This window comes from Hirundo rustica, chromosome 12, assembly GCF_015227805.2.
Source record: "Hirundo rustica isolate bHirRus1 chromosome 12, bHirRus1.pri.v3, whole genome shotgun sequence".
Lineage (NCBI taxonomy): Eukaryota > Metazoa > Chordata > Aves > Passeriformes > Hirundinidae > Hirundo > Hirundo rustica.
The window spans coordinates 17,955,351-17,980,431 of record NC_053461.1 but is presented as its reverse complement, the minus strand read 5'-3'; the positions used below and the strand labels follow the sequence as shown (position 1 = coordinate 17,980,431).

General features: G+C 44.5%; 1 protein-coding gene across 4 annotated transcripts in view; it reads left to right on the top strand.

Moving 5' to 3' along the window:
• The window catches only part of LOC120758291 (contactin-3-like), a 97,214-nt gene that overhangs the window by 6,194 nt on the left and 65,939 nt on the right, over window positions 1–25,081 (top strand). For all 4 annotated transcript variants that reach the window (XM_040076389.2, XM_040076391.2, XM_058422232.1 and 1 more), the window contains exon 2: window positions 17,928–18,064. In XM_040076389.2, coding sequence (XP_039932323.1) covers window positions 18,007–18,064 — 58 coding nt within the window. In that variant the 5' untranslated portion in view covers window positions 17,928–18,006. The remainder of the gene's footprint in view (window positions 1–17,927; window positions 18,065–25,081) is intronic.

Sequence of the window (25,081 nt, the reverse complement as noted above, 5' to 3'; positions counted from 1 at the left end):
GCCCTTGGAGTGGTCCTGGGTGCTGCAGTTTTCACATCAAAAGCTCATGACTGAAAATATCAGCATTCCTGTGATGACTTTTTTTTTGTTTAATAGGAAATTTTTGGTGCCTGCTGCTGCGAGCGTGGTGCAGATTGTTGTGTGGGCAAAGCAGAGTGGGAGGAGAGCTCTCTGCAGCACCCTGGGTTATTTATTTAACATCTCAGCCCAGTGTGTCGGTGTGGGTTGTAAATGACAATAAAAAGAAAAGGCTGGAGATGCATGTTTGCTTTGCCAGGGTAATTTATAAAGCAGGATGTAATTGGGAACACTTCTGCCAGGTCACCGCCTGACCACCAGCGCCTCTTTACCTCTGGAGTTTGTGTGCTCTAGGAACAGGCTGCTGGGCAATTAAATAATAACAGTGACCTTGTTTTCAGTTTTTAAAAACAAGTGTTCTAAAGGAACAGGATGGAGAACCATTAGCCTCTCCCCTGCCACAGGTGCATTCCTTTCCACTGTTAGGATCAGTGAAGACCCCAGGGTTCTGTTGTTTGTAGTCCTTCAGCTGCATCAGTTCAGTGTTTAAGTTCATGTTTTTAGCAGCGTGCACCTCCCTTGGATAAAGATTTCTGGATGCTGCAGAGCTTTGTGTTGGTGTGTGTGTGTCAGTGGTGTGTGAAAAGCATCTGTTTGCACGCTGAGCTTTCCACCCCACAGAAAATGTTTTGTTTTAGACTCAAGATCGTATCGTTGATCCTCAAAGAAGGAAGATGTGCCTCCATTTGCTTTCCCTAATGTCTTCCTGCTAAAAGTGGTCGAAGTGGCTAAATTCATGGTGAAAACTTTAGTTTTGTGTGCTGGGGTGGAATTCCAGGTTTCCTGGACCTCTGTTAGCCCGGGGCTGCATTCACAGCCCCCAGGAGTTCTGTGCCATCCCTGCCTGCCTGCAGGGGAAATGCACTTTAATGGGTTTTTATCCTTCTGGACAAGATGAGAGGCAGCTGGTCATGTGTAACCCTTCCGTTCTTGGGCATTGACTTGTTTGTTTTCTACTCTTGACTGAGCAAGAGTTCGCTTTTGTCCCAGAAGGAGCTGAATTGATGTAAGCCAGAGTTCTTTTCCTCTTCTCCCCCATTTTTGAGGGGCTGCGTTCTCGCACAGCACCGTTCCTCTGATTGATTGTGTCACATCTTTCCTGGTGTAAAAACCCTCCTGAAATTACAGCGGGAAAAGCAGTGAAGCCTCGCAGAGGACTGGCAAACAGTTTGTAGAAAATCAAATGCGGTTCTTGAAGTGGTTGCATACGCATGGTAGTTTTCCTTTTAGTCGTGGAGCCTAATCTGTTTATAGATCTTGCAAATTGTTTCAATTTCTCGCTGTAATTTTTGTAGCTGTTTGATTTTGAATCTCACATTGACTGTTTTTGCTGTTGCTGAAGAAAATAAAACCCGCCACGGCCCTGGTGAGGAGCAGTGTTTCTAATGCTTTAAAAGCTGTGCTTCGTGGTCTCCTTGAGCATCTCTTTTCCTCGATAAGCTTCAAATGTAAACAGAAGAGGTGTTACGTCTAAAAGTGCTGTTCTTCTGCGACTGTTAAATGAAGGATAAGTAGAGTTTCATGCCCTCTTCTCCTGGAATAAGAGAGCGTGGGTTTTGCTTGGCACTTTTTTCCCTGCAGCGGGTTTTTCCCTGCCGCAGAACTGTGGTTTGCTCGCTAAAACCCCGAGATTGGAAAGTTCCAGTAGTTCATCAGGAGCGCTTGGGGACTGGAAAGTTGTTCTGCAGATCTGTTCTCCTATGCAGCAGCTGAGATGAGCGTGATCTCGGTGAGGAGGTGCCCCATCCTCTGCAGAAGCACAGCCCTGGGAGCCCAGGCTGGGCAGGGATGTGGTGCCAGTCCCTGCGGTGTTTGCTGAGCCCTGAGCCGGTGTGTGGCACCGCTGGAAATGGTCCTGCTGGCATTTGGTGCCTCTCCAGGAGGCACTGAGGTGAAAGGAAGGACTTTTCCAAGCTTTTTTCATGCTTTCTTCAACACCTGCCAAGAGGACTGCAGTTTGTTTGGTACTTACTCAATTCCCAGCTTGGGTGGAACTTAATCAAGCCTCTTGTAAGTCCTTAAGGCTTTGTCCTTTGTCCCTATTCTGTCCCATAAATACCCTTGATGAGGCCCATTGTGAGTTGATAGGTTTTCTTCCAGGTTTATTTTCAGATGAAGAAACCTCAGTAGGTGAGAATGGGTGCAGTGTTTCTGTTCCTTTCTGGAGCTCTTTTGCTTGCACAAGTACCAGCACAAAGCAGCTTCTTCATAGTCAGGCTCCACTTAGAAGTGTGAAATAATCTGTGGCTCAGAATCTGGGCTTGCTGTGCCACTCCCAAGGTGCAAGGGAAACACCAAGGAAAACAAACATGGAACTCATCTCCTCTACTCAACTGTACCTGGCTTCTCCTGGACAGATTTTCTTTTTTTGGGAGGGGACTTGGGTTTTTTGCTTCTTTCCGTGGTCAGAGGGGGCAGAATGACTCCTGAAGTGTCTGTCCCAAGTGTGACTTAACCTGAACGCTGTTTGCCATCACTTTGCTGGGTGTCCTCCAGAGTTAAGAAAGTTGCATAAGCTCCTTATCTGGAGCTAAGCAGCTTAAGGAAGTTGCAAAGCTCCACCACCTCGCTTCCTCCTATCGAGCTGTTTTAACGGAGTCCTCTCTTCCCCCAGCATCTGAGCATCCTGATGTACCAGGTTTTGATAACCTGCATGGTTACCTCCTCCCGCCTCTGTGTCACCCCGAAAGAGCAAAAAAAATCCCAGGCCTTTGCGTAGTTGTGGGTACAGAATGAAAACACAGCAGTAAAATGTGTGAACCTGATAGAAAACAGTGCTGAGGCTTGGGGTTAAATCTGGAGTTTTCTCCAGTCTCTTCTCGTTTTGAGATGGACTCTTGATTACTTAATGCAGAATAGGCATCACTTCTGACCTGGGTCATTGAGTCCCTTTAATTCCTCACCTGCTGCCTGCTGTGTTTTTGAGAACCTTGGGCGTTGTCACATAAGGTGTTTCCATGAAAAATTATGTCTCAAACTTATAAATCCCTAATGACATAGACATACTTCCCCTCGGTGTCTGAAGATGTATCTCTCTGAAGATAATAGTTTAGAGGGACATTTTTAAGAGAACCAGGCTTGGTATTTTTTATTTGAAACATAGAACGTACAGAACGTAAAAATTACTTTTTTTTTTTTTCCGTGCAGGTAATCTAGGAAAATCAGGAGAAGGAAAATAGCCTCCTTTGTCCTGATGCCCCTTTACAATATGGGAACAAAGGCCATCTTCTCCCAGCTCTTGGCTCCCTGCAGCAGTTCCTCAGTATTTTCAGGAAAATTTGAAGTGCATTATTCCCCAGAATAAGCACTGCAGACAGTTAAGTGCCTGTAATTCTAATGCAAATTTCTTTTAATTCTAGCTTGGTAAAGATCCACATTTTTCTTTTCCAAAAGGCTCAGCAGCTTGTCCAATAAGCCTAATTAAAGGTGGTAATGGACATTCCATTCTCAGATTGATTTATTCCCGTGCAAAGCGATTTGAACTGGTTAAATGGCACCTGTGAAAAGGGGTTGAGATACAGGCAGGGATGGCAGCAGAGAGCTGGTGTGGTTTTCTTACTTTCACAAAAGAGATGTTAACTCTGCGCCGGTGGAAAAGCCATTTACTCCTTCCTTTTAGAAAGTTTAACTCATAATGAAATTAGAGAGAATCCCAGAATGGTTTGGGTTGGAGGAGACCTTTGGAGGTTGTTCTACTCCCTGCCATGGACAGAGACCTTCCACTGTCCCAGGCTGCTCCAAGCCTTGGGCACTGCCAGGCATCCAGGGACATCCACAGCTTCTCTGGGCACCCTGTGCCAGGACCTCTCTCCAGATGCAGGGAACTGCAGTTCTGGGCACACTTGTAACTTGTTATTTATCTGCTTCCTTGCAAACGCTCCTGAGGGATGCATTTTTCTGATAAAGTTCGCGAATTCTCTTTGCATTGTGTGGAGGATTTCTAAAAAATCCCAGCCCTTTGTTTCACTGGGATAGGTTTTACATACCTGAGACTTTTCTGGCTAAAAGAGGTTGGTACTTCTAGAAACAAAATCCCAGCAAGGCTTTATCAACAGTTGGCAGAGCTCTGTGATTGTGTTCTTCCTCTCCACGATGTCCAACACACGGAGATCCAATTAACATTATAGGGAAACGAAAGAAGTATTGAAAGTCTTTAATATTAGGCTTTGAAAAATCCTGCTTCTCTGATTCATTGTGGTCTGGTGAATTTAATGGTCTGCTTAGTCAAAAAAAAAAAAAAAAAAAAAAGGCTCCAAAAGCCTTTGTAGAATTAAAATTTTTTTTTTATGACTTAAAAACACGCATTGCAGGCACAGCTTCAAGTACTCTGGTGCGAGGCTTTTTCGTAGATGAGTTTATACTTTGTTCTTGCATTAATGGCACCACTTCAGGCCAGGCACAATGTGTTTTCTTCAAGGCTCTGCTTTTCACCTTCGCTCTCCTGTACAATGAAGGATGCAGAGGTGTCCCAAATGTTTTAGCAGCTGCAGCATCTTTCAGGCCATGTGTAGCAAATGTGACTGCTCAAATTCAGCTTATTATTCAGCTTATAATAATTTTTCCTTGTCAGGAAGATGAGAACCCATCCAATATATGTGTTGACACACACAAATACCCATTCTTCAGAGAGCATTTTCCCTCCTGATGATGCTAACTCCAGAAAAATGGAATGCAGAAGATCTGGAGTTCTCGGGGAACATCTGGAAAGAGTTAAGAGGTGCTGCCCCTAGATCTGAGAGGTTTAGGAAGAAATATTAGGTAGGACTGTGCTTCAGCACAGAAAAATACAGATTTAGTGGTGGACTGAATTTATGTAGCACATCTCTAGTCTCTGTTTATAAAGGACCTCTGGAGTCTTCTGGCCTCTTCCTTCCTTTCCTGGCTCAAAACACAGCACTGCCGTTAAACCATATAAACAGTTTCCACCCTGTGCTTTAAATCAAGGTGCTAGTGGATCTTGCTACAGGGAATAGAGCAGCTTTGTGTGCCTGTAGCCCACTGCAGGAAGGGCTGAGCTCTCTGGTTCAGTGGGTTTATTGGTTTTTAAAGAATTATGAATTTAGTTTGAGGTCATTTCTGGAAAAGCACTTTCTCTTGGTCTGCAGTACACGATTAATGGTGAGAGCAACGCCAAGTGCATTAAGACATGAAGTGAACCTTGGAGATCTGAAAGAAAAACAGCATCTTCTCAGGCCTGGGGCTTGCTGCTGCTTTCCTGTTAGACATGGTGCAGAAGAATTGTTGCTCTCTGAAGGAAAGCGATGTTTGGGAAGTGGAGCTTTTTGGTTAGTAAACTCCCAGTGTAGCTTTTCTGGAGTTGTACCTCAGACTCACTTTGGTGCCGTAATTAACCTCACAACAACATTATTATCATCATCATCATGATGAAATAAAGCTCCTGAACCTCAGAATTTAAATTTGTACTTGTTTCTCCATCCCCCTCCATGGGCTCTCTTTGCATCACCCTTCTGCAGATTTGTTTTCCTGTCAGGGAAAAATGCCAGGGCATTTTGTGTCTTGGTACTTTAAATACAAACCAATTAACCTCTCTCCCCATCTTCTTTTCCTTCCGTGTTTTCCAGACCTTTGTCAGACAGAGATTTCCTAATTTGAATTAGTTCCTAAGTCAAGAAATTGATTTTTTTAGTTCTTTAGATGCTCTTAGGTTCATCACCACTGAATGTTATCTCGGTGTAGCTCTCTGCTCCTCCCAGTTTTGTTTGGGTTTTTAGTTGTTTTTTTTTTTTTAAAAGCTGTCGAACTTGCCCAGCAAAGCCAGTGGAGTCTTATCACATCTAACCTTGTACTGATACTTACAGAGATCTTGTTAAGTAATTTAAATACTTGGTTGCTTTTTGGTTTTGGGGTTTTTTTTCCTCCCTGAAAGTGAGGCCTCATTACATGGGAAGGATAAAAGAGGTGTCCCACAGTTGTTTGGCTGAAAAATCTGGTTCTTTTTTACTGCTTTTGGTGGATCAGCCGTGTTTGCATGCATTAATCTTGCAGTGGGCTGTAACACTCATCTTTCAGCGTCAGTGGAAGAAAACTCAGTGGAATTTTACCTCCAGTTTCTGCTTTTTCCAAATTATGGTCTTATGCTGAGGTTCATTTTCCTGAAGACACAAGGATCAAAGACACCCAAATAATAATAATTATAATATCTAGATTGTACAAAACTGAGATGAACTTTCCTTTCCATCCCAGGGGTCTGTGTACTGGCCTCTTCCAGCAGCGAGTTAATGAAGCAAATGTGTATCTAAACTAATGCTGGAGTTAAGTGGATTAATGAAGGGGAGCAGGGATGTGGGCAGCAAAACACAGAGAAGGTGAGGAGTGGGAGGAGGTGGCGAAATGTTCATTAAAATGAATATAATTATTAAAAAGAAGGTATTCTGTGTTGCTAATAATAACCAGGAAATGGTTTGAGTCTCTTGCTCTCCTGTCATGTGCACACAAATCAGCCACACTCATCCCCTGAAAATCTCCAGTGGGTTTTGTTCTGCCTCCTGGTTGGGTGTTTTTTCTCTCTTACAATCTCAGTTTTTGATGAATATCTGTGCTACCGGTTCGGAATTTGGCTGAAATGCAGTATTCAAGTTCTCAGGCAATGTCTCATAGCTTTCCTTTGTTAAAAAAAAAAAAAAAGAAAAGAAAAAAAAAGAAAAAAGAAACTTTTTAATAAAAATATTTGAGCATTTTGCTCCTATTCATAAGAGAGGAAAACTCTCTCAGGCTGGAGAACTTTTCAAGTGAAACTTCATAGACATCAATGCAGATTAAGCTGCCTTGGTCTCAAGTAAGAAAGAGAAGCGGGGGGGAAAAAAGGTGCCGGAATGGGTTCAGCTCTAACCATTCAGCTGTGACTTTGAGCTTTTCTTTCCTTTCACATCAGTGCTCTATGCTGCAGGGGATTATTTTCCTGCATGTGACTTGGAGGGAGATAATCACAGACAGGATAGATTAAGGGTACCTGTGGCCCTATCTCCCAAAGCTCAGTTCCTTCCTGAAATTGGTGAATATTTCTATCAAACTCCTCCATTCCCAGGCTACATATATATATGTATTTGAAAAGAATAAGAAAAAGCTGGCAAAGATGTATATGAAACGTAAATTTCACTTTTTTTCCCTTTATTCCTCTTGTTTGTTTCCTTGCTTAAAGCATCGATCCCATTTTTCTCTCTTGCTTTATTACTTCTTGGGAATTAATTGCTCTTTTGTGATTAAACCGAGACAAAACATCTCTACCTGTTGTGTGTTGGGCTGTAAACAGATGTGATGCTGGAGCATCAATTTTATGTCAGCTCTGCTCTGGGGACTTTTCACTGATGTTGGTCAGGAAGAAACAAATGTGTGTTATAATAATAAAATATCAAATTCACACCATGTGTAGGATCCATTTAGAGGACAATCATCTGCCTTTGTGTCATGTAATGCATTTATTTGTTTGCGTTTTTGATGGATTAGACTCTCTAATGTTAAAAACCTCGAATAAAACCAGCCCTGCCATCAGAGATCTGCAGGGCGGTGGGGAAAGGCTGTCCTGCCTTGCTCTGAGTAAATTGGCCAGAAAAGTCTGCATTAAAATGCATTATTAAAGAGTTTAGAATCTGCAATCTTGGAGGCTTTTTCCATTTAAAAGCCACGTTGAGGCCAGGGCTTTGTGGGAAGCCCCGATTCCATGGTGGCATTTGGGTGGGAGAGGTGCAGGTTCTCCTCTTCACATCTGTTGGGAATTCTTTTTAATTTCTAGAGGGACAAAGAAGTAACTGTACCGCTTACTTTTTTGGAAAACTCCTGGCTAATGCAGTGCACAGGTCATATTTTAAGGTTGGCTTGGGTGTTTTAAAGATGTGGTGGTGTATGGGGGATTTCTTGTTGTGTTGGGTCGGTCATAGGACAAAAACGCCGTTGAAATGGAATAAATTTTCTTGTAGGCACTTGAGCATTAATGAGACTCAGAAGGAGGAAAGAGAGGGTGAGGAGGAAGAGGTTTTTCTGCCATTCTCTCTTTAGCATACATTATTAGACTGATATATCTCTATATTTCTCTGTAAATACAGGTATATGTACGTGTAGGTAGCAACACATTTTACTGTTTAACCTAAAAAAGTCTCTAGAGTTTTTCAGTCCCAAAGTGTCTGACTTGTTTAATTTGTCAGCTCTAAAGGTATTCAGCACAGGATGATTTTTCTTGTAAGTTGCAGTTTAAAGTGTCAGTGTAAGGGAAGTTTAGTGGGTTGGAAATGTTGTTTCTGTGTGCTCTGGTCGAGTTTGAGTCTCTCCTGTAGTGAGAGGGCCAGGCAAGCTGGAGTGCTCATTCTGACGAGGATTTTTGGGACTAAGAGCAACAACAGGGAGCTCCGAAAATCAAACTTCTTAGGAGAAGTTAAACACAGGGCCCTGCTGATGTAAATGTTGGCACGTTTGGATGTTGAGAATATTTTGGTGTTGAATTTTATGTTCTTTCAGGTTGCAGAGTAGAATTTAAGTGGAGTGTCTGTGTCGCTGTTTTGTGGTGTTTAATGGGCTGTCTATGGTTGGGTTTTGTTGTTTCATTTTTAATTGGTTTTAAGTCTTCGTGTTGGGAGGAAGTTGAGGACAGGCAGATTTTTTATTCCCTTTATTCAGGCGCTTGCTGGCCTGTCATCACTTGGCTCCCTGGGTGCCTCAGTTCAGGATCTGCCTGAATTTCACTTCCTGGGATTTGAAGCCCATCTCAGGTGTAGGATCTTGTCCTATCCTGTGATTTTGAGCAGAGATATGAGGGAGAACGGCACATTCTGGTTAAAAAAACCCAAACATTCGAGGTAGCCGGTTTTACCGTGGGCTGCAGCATCATTGGAAATTCAGCAGCCTCTAAATTTTTGATGAAGAGGGAACTGCTGACAAATTGCTGCAGGTGACCCTTGGAGCCAGGGCAGCCAGTGTGGATCAGAATTCCCGGGGATCCGTGCGGGACCTGGGTGTTAATTCCGGCTGGGACGCCACGAGAGGCGTGGCTCAACTGTGTTCCGGCCAAGGGATATCAAAGTGGGATTATGTATGCGGTGCAAAGTGAGGAGTTCTTATTGGGGCAACCGTGCCAGATGAAAGAGGCTTTTGAAGTTGTGATTTGTAGTGGATGGCACCAGGGAGAAATGCTGATTATTTGTGCCTCGCCGCAGACGGAGCTGCGTGTGGTGACAAAGGCTCCGGACTCGAGAGTGAGGAATGGATCATAAAAGTGTCCTGGGCTGATCCCGGCAGGAAAGGGGGGATTCTGCCCCTCTCAGGTGGGACCCCACCTGCAGAGCTGCCCCAGGGAGGAGCTGGAGCTGCTGGAGAGAGCCCAGAGGAGGCTCCAGGATGAGCAGAGGGATGGAGCAGCTCTGCTGGGAGGAAAGGCTGGCAGAGCTGGGATTGTTCACCTGGACAGGAGGAGCTTTGGGGTCACCTCACTGTGGCCTTGCAGAGCCTGAAGGGGATACAGGAAACGTGGAGAGAGACAGCTGGCAAGGGATGGAGGGACAGGACACAGGGAATGGCTTCAGACTGACAGGGGGCAGGGGTAGATGGGATATGGGGGAGGAATTGTTCCCTGTGAGGGTGGGCAGCCCTAGCACAGGGTGCCCAGAGCAGCTGTGGCTGCCCCTGGATCCCTGGCAGTGCCCAAAGCCAGGCTGGACACAGGGGCTTGGAGCAGCCTGGGACAAGTGGAAGGTGTCCCTGCCATGACAGGGGTGGAATTGTGATGATCTTCAAGGTCCCTGCCAACCCAACCCATTCTGATTCCAATGGTCACCCTTTTCAGGGGGTAAGAACTGGCCCTGCAGCAGCATCTCCATCCCAAGGCTCCCTGTGCTCCTGGCAGTGAGTCCTGGCAGCCCTGGAACACAAATCCAGACATTGCAGTCATTCCTCGTATGGAAATCAAAATCAGGTCTCACCCTTTCCCCCCACTGCAGCTGCACAAGCCAGAGTTCACCCAATTTCGTGTTTGATTTTCTTAAAATTCCAGCAGCTCTGATTTATTTATCATATTTCTCGAACCCTGCGTTATTTTGAAGTGATCTGTGACATGCTGTCATGTGGGTTCACAGAATTCCTCACCTCTGGAAGTACCTGTCTTGGGACGCCTGGTTGAAGGTGGTGACCCATAAATGTTACCAAAAGGGTGTCTGGAATTGCTAGGTCACAGGGGAAAGCTTCACGCATAGAAATTACAACAACAGGGGCCTGAAAGTAGCAAAGGAAATACTTTACTTGTGACAGGTCACTCTTCTGGGAAGAAAAAAAAAAAAAGAATTTTTCAAGCTGATTATTGGTGTAAAATATTGTTATTCCAAGAAAGGAAGAATTAATGGGCAGAGCACAGGTGATGTCATCTAGGGTGCATTGCAATTTTAACGTTTTTGTGTTAATCAGCATGGGTTTAAGTGCACGAGTTTGTGCTGTCGTTGGTTGGGAAGGCACTTAATAATTACTGAAGTGTAGAGAAATATGTCTGTGCAGAGTAATAAATGGAAATATTTAAAGCAGCAGCTGAATTTAGCTTTTGGCAGTGAGTGCTGAATATGAGTGTCTGCTTTTCAATTCTATTAATGCTTGTACGGAATCTCAAACTTCTCTTTGCGCTAAATATGCAAAATTCTGGGTTACCACAGGTAAAGAGTTCTTCCCAAGATGCTGCAGCCTGAAAGTATTTGGTTTTTAACATCCTTCCCTCCTGTGTGTTTGGGAAGTACAATTTTTTTGCTGAACGAAGGAGCCTGGGGGTGAATTTGGTGTTAAGCAGGCCACACAAAGTCTGTGTGCAGATGAGATGAAGGAGATTTCCACAGCAGTTCAGTGCGTGGACGTTTCACCAAGTAATGCAGAAAAAAAAAAGGCAATAAAATAGCGATTTAATTTGATAGCTGCATTTTGAATATGAAAAATTTAGCCTGCTCTATCAGCATAACACCTTCACTGCACCAACACCGAAAATTCCCAGGAACTACACATGGCATGAGATTTGGGTACTGTGGTGGGAACTGGTCTGCAACAAACCCAGTTTGTTGGGTGTTGAGTTGCTCTTGCTTCAGACTTGCTAATTTTAATTGTGCCTCACAACTGATGAAATGGCGAGAGTTTAAAGAGAGTCTGGTAAACTTTTCCCAGAAAACTTTGGGAAGAATGCAAAGCCGGTTCTCTTGTGAAGTGCTCCCATGGGTGTCCCAGCGTTGGTTGAGCTGAGCTGTCTCCAGAGGTGCTGCAGAATAAAGGTGTGAGGAGGCTCTCGAGTGGTTGCTGCAGAGTTGTGGATGGTGATGGCCCTGAATCAGAGCAGGATTCCTGAGGACTTTAGGATAAATGTCACGCCTTAGTTATTTTCTTTTTGCAGCCATGCCGCGTTTGTTGCGATGGAATAACTCCCTGTGGTAAGGGCTGAGCTGAGCTAAAGGTTTTTTGGTGGTTGTAGCTGTGAGATGGCAGAACTGCAGGTAGCGAGTTCAGAAAAGCCTGCTGGTGTGTGCAGGGGCTGGAATGTCGACAGGAACGAGAGATAAAAAGGAGAGATGCTCGAGAGATGAGGATGTGGGGAGAAGGGGGCATTCCATCACTACAAATGCTCTTTGCTGCAGTGGGAGAAGGAGGGACTGAAACAAGTTCCCGAGCCAGGGTGGATGTTCTGCAGTTCTGCAGAGCAGAGCCACCTGTGTGATCTGTGTTCCGGGGAAAATCAGATCAAGTGCAGAGGAAGGACGGGCAGGGGAGGCGGGGGACACTGCCTGAGAGCCGACAAACGCAGCCGGGCAGGAGAAGCCGTAATAAACCTCTCCGCACAACGCTTGCTGCTGCTTCCGTATTAAGCCGTCGTAAATTAATTTTGTATAAAACGATGCTTTTAACTAGGCCTCTGCTAATGGCACGCTGGAGAGAGCTCGAATGCTGCTCGGTAACGGAGGAGCGTCTGTGGAAGTTCCTCGCCGGTTTTTGAGCTTCCAGCCCGGTCAGCAGGGGGATTGGTGTGCGGTCAGTGCCCCTGCAGGGACAGGAGGCTGCGAGGAGCCGCGGGCACCTCCCGGGGGCTGCCCGGGAAGCAGCTTCCTAATGAGCAGAGCTGGGATCTAATGAGACCCCAGAGGAGATGCAGCGGCCGCGTTTTCCCTTGGAGCGCCGTTTTAAGCTGATCTCAGGAGCGGGCCACGCAGCACCGCTGAGCAGGGTTTTGACTGGTCAATCCCTTTTGATTTGCAGCCTCTCGGGTGCAGCGGATGTGTTCGCGTGCCTTTCAGAGGCGTGCTGCCGCTGCCGGCTCTGCGCTGGTCAATACTGCCTCGGTGTTTTGTTTTCCGAAGCCTTTCCAATCTCGGACGCGAAATTACTCTGATATCTTACTCTCCTGATCTGCCTGGTGGATGATGTCAAATTGAATTAACTCTTTCCTTCCACTGGCAAAAATCCCTTCTAATGTTCTCCAGTTGACGCCATCTCCGCTTCAGTGCAGCGGATGCCAGACACCAGTTTGATTTTAGTGAATAATCAGTGGTCAGCTGTGGCATTGGGCAGTCTGAGCTTGCCTGGATATTTGCAGATAACCTGTAGCACTTTTGGATTAATCTCAACACAGATTGAACTGGGCTGTGTTGGTATGGAAGCAAAATCTGGAGATGACCTGGTATTAGAGAAGGATTGGCTCGATAAATCAGGTACAAATGGAGAGAACTCCCAGAGGGGTTTAGTTCTCTCTCCTTTGGGTTTCTGAAAGCCTGTAGGTAGCAGCATTTTTATAATTAGTTCTTTATTGACCATGGAGAGGTAAGTGTGGAGTTCCCATGGGAAACTGGAGTATTTTCATCGTGGCACTGGTGCCTTTCAGGCTTGGAGGAGGAACTGTAGGAGGCAGAGGTTTGATTCAGAGATGGGGGGAATCGCCAGCTCAGCAGTTCGCTCATTGAGACCGAGTGCATTGGCTCACTTTTCACAACTGCTGATCTCAATCTGAGGGAAACCAGAGATGGGTATCACTCTCCTCATGGAAGAATAATAAAATGCTTGAGCTTCTTGTGGAGTGTTCAGCTCCTCATCTTTTCATGCACTGTGCAGATGACTTCAGCATTAACTGGAGTGTAAATCTCATCATTTATCCACCTGAGGCCCTGGCACAGGGTGCCCAGAGCAGCTGTGGCTGCCCCTGGATCCCTGGCAGTGCCCAGGGCACTGGGGCTTGGAGCAGCCTGGGACAGTGGAAGGTGTCCCATGGCCGGGTGGGAATGAGATGATCTTTAAGGTCCTTTCCAACCCAAATAACTCCGTGGTTTTATGAGATTTTAATAATTCCCTGCCGTGGCAAAGATCTGCTGACCTCTAGTGTCAGGACATCACTTGATTTTCTGTGCTGTGCTTTGTGATCAATACAGAAAAATAAGTTCTGGGTCTCCGTAGCTCTCCTGAGTTCCAGGAATTTCCGATTAATTTAGACTCGATGACTCCACAAATTCCTCCTGCTCAAACTCCCAAGTATAAAATGAAGTTGCCAGCCAGCTCTGACAAGCTCCAGTTCTATATATAGAAAAAAAATTTCCACCTTTAGGGAACTGCTGCTTTTTATGTTTGACTCTATGTAGTAAAAATTAAGGTCACTGACTAAAATTACTGACTCTCGAACCTTTCCCAAACTTTTTATTTCTCTCAGACATCCATGTGCATCATTTGCCATATTACGTGATCTGAAAGCTCTGAGGTCTTCAGAGGCTAATTTTAAAGGGGAAAAAAAAATGAAGCTGATTTTTTTAATATGTGCTCCCATCCTACTTAATTTGTTTGGCTGGTTGTTTTTTTTTTTCTGGATAATCAGGGGTTTTAATCAAAAAAATGTTTGGAGCAACTCATGAGAATGGACTTTTCTCTGAAAGTTAAAGAAATACATAATAAAGAAATGTAATCTGTTCGTTTTTCACACCACTTCACAGCTTTGCTTTTTTACTGCCTCCAAATAACTTTGGCTTCTGCAAACAGAGCACTGCCTAATAATAGGAAGCTTTCTGATTTAAAAAATAAATTTCTATTTCCTTTTGCATATTCTTGTGGCAATTACTTGGTTTCTTTACAATCTTTTCCAACCACACCACGTGCTCTTTGTCTTTATTTTTTCTGGCCTTTACATACAAAGTGTAGAATTTTGAAGGAGCAAGTTTAAGTCTTCTTTCTAAAACCCCTCCAGATGATGTTGTGGATCTTCTCCTTTGCTTTTGTAAAGGGGGGCGTGAAATAACTCTTAATATTAAGAGTAGGTTTTTGATTATTGAGATTTTATTATTATTAATATTTTCATATGGATATTTTAATATTACATTAACATTTATTTTTTTTGAAAACAAAGTCCAGAGGCAAGGGGCTGGGAGCTGTGGAGGTGACAGAGATGCTCAGCGTTGTCCTTGGATTTTGGCTCCCTGCATTGGCAGTGGATTTCCTTGATGCAAAGAGATCTTCCCACGTGAGAAATAAGTGGAGTATGTATATTATAAAAGGCTGCAGTGAGTTGCTTTCCTAATGCAATGTTTTGGGGGTTTTAACATCTTAATTTTTAGTTCATCGCGGTAAGAAAGAAAAAGTTACAGCGAAGCTGAGCTGCTGTGGAGCTCAATATTTGAGGAGGTTTTTTTTTTTCCCCTTTTGGAGCAATTTCCAAGGCAGAAGCTTTCTCCAGTGCCAAGCATTGACCAAGGGTCAATAAAGAGCCTGATCCCAGTGACTTGGCCAGGAGCAACTCTGCTTTGTAGCCCTTCATGGACCTCCCTGCAGAGAAAAACAACTTTGGGCTCCTTTTCCTTGTGGGGAGGCAATGAACTGAGGAGGAACTTGGTGAGTTCCTACTTTGGGTGTGTGTCACCGACACACAAAGCAGTCACACACGGGCAAGAGATTTTCGCAGAGGTCCTTCCGATCCCAGCTCACAGCTGAGAGAGCCGAGAGAAGAAGAGAGCCCTTTGTTTATTTTTTTACTTTTTATACATTTGTGGGTCTAGCAGAAGATTGGCTTTTTGGGGTTTCCACCCCTCAGCCTCAGTGGCCAGACCAATTGTCAGTTACAATTGTTTTCAGGTTAGAAATATGCAAACAAAGGACAGATAATGAAAAACAAAGGATTTGTTTATGTTACATATGTGGGAAAGGTAGAAAACTGCTCTTAATATTGTACACTAACTAAAAGATCTGACTCCATTTAAGAAAATCAAAAGGCTCAGAAAAACCAGGGTGACAGTGTGTGCATCTGGGTTTGCATTTTGTAAAAAGCAGCCATTGCTGGGCATAAGGATGCATTTGTCTGGCTTAGAGCTGGAAGTCTGAGCACTCCCAAGCGTGGTGCTGTTAAAATGAAGCAGTGGTATTCGGGAGTAGATCCTAGATTAGCAAAGCCTTACAGAACGCGGGGAAAATGAAGTGTTTAAAGTAATTTAAGTCTTACAATGCTAGCTGGTAGCTACTATTCTCTCTTTAGATATTAAAATTTATTAAACTATAATGCAGCCAGAGGTTGGGATGCATTTCTGATTTTATACCCACATACAAAGCTTTCAATTTTTTAATTTTGGTTTTTTATCTCCTACCAAAGCAGTTTTTTTCTGGCCTGAAACGGATCTATCATGTTCTGCTTTGCCCAGAGCGCTTAGAGAACAAAACCAAATTAATTTAGCTTCTCCATATTATTTTTTTTTTCCTTTACAAGACTGCAAGGAAGCCGACACACGAGAGTGACCTACTTTAATATTCCTGCTTCCCTCTCCCCTTTCCACTCCGGGGAGCTGTGGAATTCCTGGATTCCAGGGGCTGGGATGGTGATGTTCCAGCAGGATTTAGCTCTGCAGCCCCAGGCTGGGCTGTTCTGGGATGCTCCTGTGCTGGAGGGTGTCTGGCTGTCTGTGGATATCGTTCCCTTCTTAATTTCTTTGCTGGTGCCCCTTGGAAACCCAGGGTGAGGAGTGACCCAACACCAAGTTTACAGCTTCAATAGGAAATTTTTGTTGTTGTTGTTGTTGTTGTTTGATTTAGTTTTTGTTGTTTCAGTTTGCCCATTTTTCGTGGGGTTTTGTTTTCATTCTGCTGGTTTGTGGTTTTTTGGTTTGGGTTTGATGGGTTTTTTTTTGTGGGTTTGCTTTGCTAAGGAAAGAAAAAAGGCAAAACCAAACAGAAAAGGAGAAAACTAAAGCCTTGAACTGCAGGTCTCACAGAAGAGGTTTCTTTGTAGTCTCACTTTTTTTTTTCCTGGCTCAAAGAACAGTTTGGAGAATGCTCTTGGGCACAGGGTTGTGACCCTCAGGGTGTCTTGTGCATGGCTGAGAGTTGGGTTTATCATCTTTGTGGCTCCCTTGCCACTCAGGATATTCTGTGAAGAATGATGCTGCTGCCAGAGCACCATTCTGAGGTTTTTACCATGCAAAATGAACAGAATTTGCTGTACTCCCATCGCTCCTTTTGAAAACCAGTCACATTTTCATTGCGTGTCACGAACATTTTTCAATGTGAGGTCTGTGAGAACCTGGGTGAGGCTCCTAAAATTGCAGCCAGGGGTGGGATATTCCCCTTCCCCTTCCCCTTTGAGGTGCCTGGGGATTGCTGCACCCCTGCAGTGAGCCTTCCTCTGTGGCAGCTTTGCTGGCAGCAGCTCTCTGCTGGGGGATCAATACCTATTACTTGATAGAGATGTGAGGGCTTGGCTTTGCTTATTTTCTGGTTTAGAAGCACGTGGGGAAAATGAGAAAGCAGGAGCTTCAGCGCTGGATGGAGGATGTCACTGCCAGCTCTGTGTGGAGGTGACAGTGGGTCCCACAGGGATAGCAGGATGAGGAAAAAAACCTCACCTGGTGGCAAAGGCTGATGTGTTTTGGAGGAGAGTAAATTCTCCTAGCTAATCACAGCTTGGGGATGCATCACAGAGGACCCCCTGAATTGTTTTTCGGGGGGGCTTAGCTCGAAATTCAAACACTTGTTCCACAGCAATATCAATCCCTTAATTCTAATGTTAAAAAAAAAAGAGGTAGTTCACATGGAAACATCAAGTTCAGGCAGCTCAGATCTGGCTCCTCAGAATTGGTAGTTGCTTTCTTGACCTGAATATTGCCGTGCAGTGATCTGTAGGTTAATTCCAGAAGGAATCATTTACTCTGCCTGCCTCCCTTTCCTCTGAAGAAAGAGGATGCTGTGGAGGTGACATCCAGGAAATAAAAAGGCCAGAGTTGTCTTGCAACTAAAGGAAAATTATTGTAAAGCTTCTTTTGGAAGAAAACACAAGTAAAAGAGTGCCACAGCCAGGTTGGTAGGCCTTGGCACAGGGTTTATCATTTGGCCAAAGGTAAAAGTGGCAATAAATTGGTTCATTGCACCTGATACAGAATCCAAAGAGGAATTAAAAGCTGAAAAAGCCATCAGTGGGCACATCACACTCCAGTACATCAAAAAAAGGATGGGTTGGACGTGGTTTTAATTAAATCAGTTACTGGTTTGTGTTGTTGCCAGCAGCACAGGCTGCTCCTCCCAGATGTGTTCAGCTGCTGGCCTGTGTATGGTTGTGCCTCATGGAGTCCCTTCCTTTAAATCCACTGTATCTCACAAATAAATCAGTGCTGGAGCTTGGTGGGAAGCGGGAACTGCAAAGTCAACTCAGCTCTCAGCTCCGCTCCTGCTGGAGGATAAAACTTCCAGCACCTCAAGTACATGAGAAAATGTGAAATACGAATGCACCCTTGTGTTGGGGGATTAAGTCCTGGTAAAAAAAGAGGAACATTAAAGGATCCGCCAACTTTGTATTTATTTAAAAGCGCATTAACAAGGACGTAAGTTCTTAAGGACCATCGAGGGATTCAGTTTTATGTCTGTTCTTTTAACAGGTTAAACCTTGCCCCCTGAAAGAATTAAACGCACAGTTCCTCCGAGACCAGCGGAATTACTGAGTTCAGGAGGCTGGAGATGCTGCTGCTGCTGTGGGGGCAGCTGCTCCTGGTGTCATTTGCTGGCTGCCTTGCAGGTAACTATGATCTCTAACTTCTCTTTCAGAGCTGTGCTTAAGTTCCCAGATTCGAGGTTTCAGCTGCACTTGGGGAGAACCCAGAGGCTTTGAAATGCACGAGTGATGTAGGGTTTAGACACCGGGCATGCGATAGACGTGTTAAATAATGCAAAGTATTAAAAGTGAGTGAATCAAAAGAAGCTTTGCTACGTAGAGGTGTGCTTTCAAAGCAAGCAGAAGATGTTTGAATGCACTAAGGATGCTGCTGATGGGTGTGCTGATTGAAGAGCTGTTTGTCTTGAGCTGGACACTGCAGATTCTCGCTGTGGCTGATTGCTGCAGCTTCTCTCACAGCTCTGCGTTAGGATGGGGTTCATTCCTGAGGAGCAGCGCTGTGATGTGTGGCTGAATCTGTGCGGAGGTTTGCTTTCCTTGCTGTGCCAGACAGCTCTGAGAGTTTGGAGCTGGTGCTGTTGTTGAGGTCTCCTCTCTGCTGCCACTTCAGCTCTGCAGAGTCATTTTTCTTCCCCTTGTGGAGCTCAGTGCTCGCTCCCAGCAGCACGAGGCTTGCCGTGCTGCTCTCTGCTCCAGCATCCCCAGCGCTGCCAGGTGTGTGAGGGGAGGGCAGGAGCTCCTGTCCTGTGTCAGGGCTTGGCTCTGGTGAATTCTGTGCCCCTTGGCCTGCCAAGATCCCCTGTGCATCCTCTCCAGGGTGGCCAGCACAGCTCTGGGGAGGAGGGCAGAGCCTGTACTTCATGGAGCGTGAAGATGGAGTGGTTTGTCCCCAGGGACTCTTGTGGATGGATGAGTTTGCTTTCCAGGAGCTCCAGTGCAGGAGGGGATGGGGGGAAATGCTGTGGCTGTGATTTCCTCCTGATCCTGTGCTGTGCCAGCCTCTCCTTCCATCCCCTCCCTCCTGTTCCCAGTGCTTGTGTCCTGGCTGTGCTCAGGGGGTTCAGTCCTGCACGCAGCTCAAGGTAGATGGATTTAGCTTTTCATGGAGGCTCAGGAAGCCAGGGTTTGGTTTTGGCTTAGTCAGGAGCTTTAAAGAAAGGGAGGTGACACTGTTAAGGCAGTGTCCATGCTCCCAGTCCTCCTTTGCACCTGTTCCAGGTCGCTCCCTGCAGCTGGGCACTTGCCAAATGTCATTTTAGTGCCCATGGGGAGTTGGTAGATCGGAGGCACAGCAAGAAGTCGAGTTAAAAAGCTGAATTTTCTCTTTCCAAAAAAAGCCAGCTGGCGTGGTGGGGCAGGGCTGCTCGGGGGCCTGGAGCACCCATCACAGCTGTGCATCCCTGATTTAATGTTGGCACTGAGGAGCTTCTGTGGAGTCCCGGTCAGCACTTGCAGAGACAAGAGTTGAGCCAGATGCAGCTTGAGGAACTGAGCATTTCCAGCTGCCTGGCCCTCAGAGCTCTGCAGAAGGGCTCAGTCCTGACAGAAAAACCTCCTCTATTTGGAGCCTGGGTGTGTGCTCCACGCTAACATTGCCTGTTTGCTTCGACTGTGTGGCTCTTTAGTGGACCTTTGGAAGAGCAGGCTGCTGAAATCCACTCGGGAATCCCTGAGCTGAACTGATTTCAAAACAGATTTTAGTAAGAGCGCGCTGTAAATGTGAAAGCAAGTTGTCAGGCAGTTTGGAGAATGTTATTTTAACCTCTTATTAAGACAGATCTGCAGGTATTCTGCCTCCCCACAGAAAACCATTTTTCTTTTGCTTTGCCTATAAGCAAAAAGACAGTTGTTGTAAGAGCTGTCTGCGGTTCAGTGTTATGAAATAACATCATAGCTGCAGAAAAGGAGGTGATGCTGATCCTGCCTTATAAACCCTGACATTCTCTGTCTTTGCAGATAATGTATTTCAAACCAGGCCCCTTATTGCAGTGTCCTGTATTGAATTGCTTTTCCTTGATCCGTCGTGGATCTTCATAGTTCATCAAAGAGGGGAATGTGAGAGGGTGTGATGGAAAAAAACAACCGGTGGCCCTTGGGTTTGTGTTTATTGAAGTGTGATTACATCTGTATGACTAATGATCCCGTGGTCTTTTTGTCCATTTACCTCGGGGGAGCAAAAAGGTGATTACTGAGTGTTAAATACCTGTCTGTATATGTGGGGTTTCCTAATGTCTGCCTTGTTAGAGAGGAATTTCAAAACACACTCTTTAGCATTGTTACCTTTAAATTGCTCTGAAGAGCGACTTCGAGGATAAAAAGGAGTAAAATATGCAAAACAGCATCAACAAAAAAGTGCAAGACTAAGCTGTGGGGAAGTCGTGGATTAATTCCAGGTGGAACTTCTTGCAGCTCCTGGTTCTTGTGGTGCCTTCACCCCTCCTGAGTGCCCTGATTGCACTTGGTCCTTTGGGGGGCTGGGGCAGCAATTCCTGCCTGGAACGTGTGAGCACGAATCTGCTGAACACTTTGACGAATTTGTGAACCCCCATCGCTCGAGGGTGTGAAAACTTCCCGGCAGCTGCGTTTTCCCACCGCTTTTGGGAATTCTGGCTTCATTTTCCCGCTCCCCTGGAGGGCAGGAGGAGGCTCCTGGGGAGCCCCAGGTGCGGTGCTCCAGCCCTGCAGAGCCTTCTTCAGTTCCTCACGATGCTCTGCTGTTTTCTGCTGCTCAAACCAGCTGCTCTCTCCTCCCCAGAAAGGCACGTCCTTAAAGGATCACCTGAGAATTAAGGGGGAAAACAACTTTGGAAGGATGGTCGGAGGGGAAGGAAAGCTGTGGATGAGGAGAGGGTTCAAAGAAATGAAACAAGGAGGGCTCTGTGTGTAAATGCATGAAATGCTTCTCCTTCAGGAGATGAAAGGGCGCCTTTCAAACAGGGTGAGACCTGGAGACGCCACTTGGATTAAAAATCCTAAAATTCTGACTCCTTGCCACCACAAACACTGTATCCTAACTAACACTGTCTTTGCTGCACTTTATTTAACTAGAGAAAACTGAAAATAGTTACTATCTTTTTCCTCCAGCCATTGCAACCTTGGCAAAAAAAGCAACAACAACAACAAAAAAAACAAACACAAAGCAAACAAAACAATCCACCAAAAACGCAAAGCCACAGCAAAAAATCTACCCAATGCACTACTGTAATATACTGTAATATATAGAAACTATTTGGACATCTAAGCCTGGTTCCTGTACTGTCACTTCATACTAAATTATACAAAGTGGTTTTTTTTCCTAATTCCTTATTCAGCAGTCCATTTGAGTTTAAAACTAGATCATGTTCTGTGTATTTCTTTGTGTCAGTTCAGGTGTTTTTATTGCTTTCATTTTCATTTTTTCATTTTGTTTTCTCAGTCTAATACAGAAATAAACTGCGAAGCCCTCAGGCACAGCAATGTCATGTATCAGATTCACAGTTCTCCTCTTTTTCAGTATCAAGTTTAGGAGACTTATGAAATTGGAAAGCATGATTCTTTCTTTATTTTCCAAAGAGCATGAAAGCAAACCTTCCGTGTTCTTACTGCTCTGATGTTGTGATTAAATCATACTACAAGGAAAGCAGAAACATCCTCTTCAGATTTAGTCTTTGGTGGAGAGTTTCTTTACGGATAAAAGTCCATTTGTAAGAGGGGGAAAAAAAAAAATAAATAGCATCATTCGCTACTCTTGTTCAAATTCAGTTTTCATTAGGAGTTACAGCCTTCAGACAGAATCAGCCTGGCTTTTGATGCATAATGCTTTTGCATATTAATAGTGATCTCCTTTTTGTGCATTCTACGTGTCCAGCCATCATGTTCAAGTGCGGCTATGCCAGCAGTGACTGTCAGAATTGTTTAGCTGGGATGCCTTGTGCAGCACTGCCAGGATTCATTGCACGGGCAGAAAGTTTGGGTTGAGTTTGTTGCAAAATGAGAAGCCGGTCTTAAAGAGTTCTGCTTTTTTTCTGGAGTGTTTGGTGCCCGTTTGGGGAGCAAGAAAGGTGATTTACTGAGCATTAAGTATATAAAGATATGTGTGTGTATGTATATATATATATATTTGGAGTTTCAAAATGTCTGCCTTGCTCAAAATTTCAAAACACGCACTTTAGCATTATTATGTTTAAATTACTCTGAAGAGCGACTTCGAGGATAAAAAGGAGTAAAATATGCAGGACAACATCAACAGTTGGATGTGCAGAAGTCGTCTGTGAGCTGTGGGGAAGTCATGGATTAATTCCAGGTGTAACTTGTTGCAGCTCCTGGTTCTTGTAGGGTCTTTACCCCTCCTGAGTGCCCTGTTTGCTCTTGGCCCTTTGGGGAATGGGGTTGCAATTCCTGTCTGGAGCGGCAGGATGTGGAAACACGAAATGGAATGGGTGCTGTGAATCGGCAAAGGCTGTGCTGGATTTCCCTCTGCGCTGAAGCCTGACATAATCCCGAGCCTAACTCCCTTGCGGTGGGCACAGGACGCAGGCTGGTGTCCAGGCTCAGGAGCAGGGATCTGTCCTGCTCTGGCTGTGTTAGTGAGCTGGCAGGTGCTGGGAGCTGCTCCTCTTTCAAATCTCGCCTTCCTCTGCAGCTCCTTTGTTCCTCCTGGAGCAGCCTTGGGCGCTCCTGGGTGAGGTGACCACATTCAATCCATCCACTTGGAATTAGGGGAGAGGAAACAAGAATCTCCTTGAGCATCTGTGTTTTCTGCTCAGCTGAATACAAACTTGGACCTGGATATCAATTTAACTCCATGGATTTCCAGGAGTCTGGGTTTCCGTGGTGAGCGTGCTCTCACCGGTTACAATATTTATTTCCGTAAGTGCAGAAAATGCTGTTATATTCAGATTCTTTCTGGAGAGAGGCCTCTAATAGCTTTTGAAGAGTCTCCTTGGTTTCTGCTTTATCTTTGAAGCTGAAGAAAGCCTCCTCTTGAAAAGCAGCTCCCTCGTGCTGCAGATACTGTCTAACCTTAAAGCTGAGTCCTCACCTTCAGACAATTAATGCTGCATTTCAACAAGACAAATGCTGCCTTTATCTTCATTAATTAAGCTTATTGCAGATTTGATGACATTTGAATGGAGAAATTTTGGCTAGTGGCAATTCTGATTTTTCACATAAATTACCAAGAAGGAATTTCTAAGCAGTTTATCCTGCAGTAAAATTTTGTTACTGCAAATATTACTGAGCATGAAGGCTGTACATTTGTACTTACACAGTTCTTCTTCCTACTGCAGTACAATAGAAGAAGTAATTCCAATGTATTTCTTGTAAAATGTTATGGAGCTTGGGCACATTGAATAGTAATCCCTACTGGAATACTTACTCCAATGCACAAGCTAAATATTGATTTATTAGGAATTTTGGTAAATCCCAGCACCTTAGGATTTTTGTTTGCTGTTTTTTTTTTTTTTTTTTTTGGTAGGTAGATCATTGCCTGGTGTTTTGTTTGTGCCTACTTACTTTGCTGTGTGACTTCAGCCTTTTTCCCCAGGCACCTTGGAAGAAGTGACTTTTGAAGATTCCCAGCTTTCCCTGATGTCCCTTAGCGTGAAGCCTGGCGTCAAGGACAGGACAGGAGCCTCTCCACGGGTGTTTTTTGGGTTTTAGTGTGGGCCAGCACAAAGTTTCAGGAGAAGTGAGGTCCTGGAAGTTGTTGCAAGACCTTTGGCTTCTGTCCCTTTCACATCCTCACTTGGGAACATCAGGACACAGTGGAGTTAAAAAAAAAATCAGATTAACGAGGCTCTGACTGGCAGTTGAAAAACAGGGGAAGGTACACTGGGTTGAAATCTAAACTGAATAATTTGGCAGATGTTCAGCAAAACAGCAGGACTGAGAATAATTCAGTTTGTATTTAGAAAAAGCTCTTCAGTAGAAACTGTTCTGATTTTTCTTGTTGTTCTTAATGATGGTGTTCGAAATGAATGCTTTAGGTTTTTAAATTTTGTGGTGATTTTAAATATGTGGCTGCCAGTGCCTTGGACAAAAGCTGTATTTGTGCCATAATTAACCTCTCAGTTTTTTGTGTAATAACAAATGTGTTAATAGTAGCCTTTAGCTCTTCCAATACAGGATGAACGTATCAGCAGTGAGATCCCAGGGATCAGTGTTTGTCAGGGATTAGAACACAATTTACACGCTGTTTTTTCAGTAACAAAATAACACAACATCATAAAGTATAAAGCTTAACCTCAACCGTATTTACTAAACGTGTGTGAAAACCTAAGCGGGCAAAAGCTCATTTGTATTCTTGTCTGATTAGCACAATCAGAACTTATTGATGCTAAAACGAGCCAAATTTCCATAACTATAAACAGAATATTAAAATGCAGTTGGCTAGCAGAGCATGATGTTTTTTTCCCCTCCTTGGATGGAACATGGAGTTACGACTTTCTTGGTGACTTTTTGGGGGTCTTTCAAGAAAATCAAAGGCATTTCAAAGCCAGGCCTTTGGGCAGGGAAGCAGAACTTTTTGTAGGCAAGTGTTTGGTGCCTTGGAATAGAAAGCAAAAGATGGCGTGTAGGTAAATGTGTTTGTGCTTGGCTTCATTTCGGCATAGTTGGGGGTCAGATGTTCAGGAACATTTGTAGAAATCTCTTTATTTCAAGCAGCCACTACAAGTATTTGTAGTATTTCACTCAGTAGATTGGGCCTTAGTGAAAAGGGGAATGTACAGAGTGACTTTGTGAAGTGATGTAAACTAAGGAATTCCACGCTGGGTGTTTCCTTATGGTATAAAATGAGAATGACAGAATAGTTTGGGTTGGAAGAGACCTTGAAGACTATTTCATTCCACCTCCAGTCCTGGGCAGGGACACAGAAACGTGGAATAGCACAATGCAAGGAGTTTCGAGGAGACCTGGGTTTGAGTGTGATGGCTGTGAGCTTGTGCAGGTGTCCCAGGTTTCCATTTAAATTGCCAGGAAGAAAGATTTATGACACTTTGGAAGTTTTTGTGTATTCCCAAAGGTCTGGGTGAAAAGAGTCCCAAAGCTGAGACTTGCCACATTTATCCTAAATGGACTTCAGGGTTTGTTCTTATCTCTGAAGTGACATTTTGTCAAAAAGTACCGTGTGAGGAATGAGCATGGCTTTTATTCAGCAGA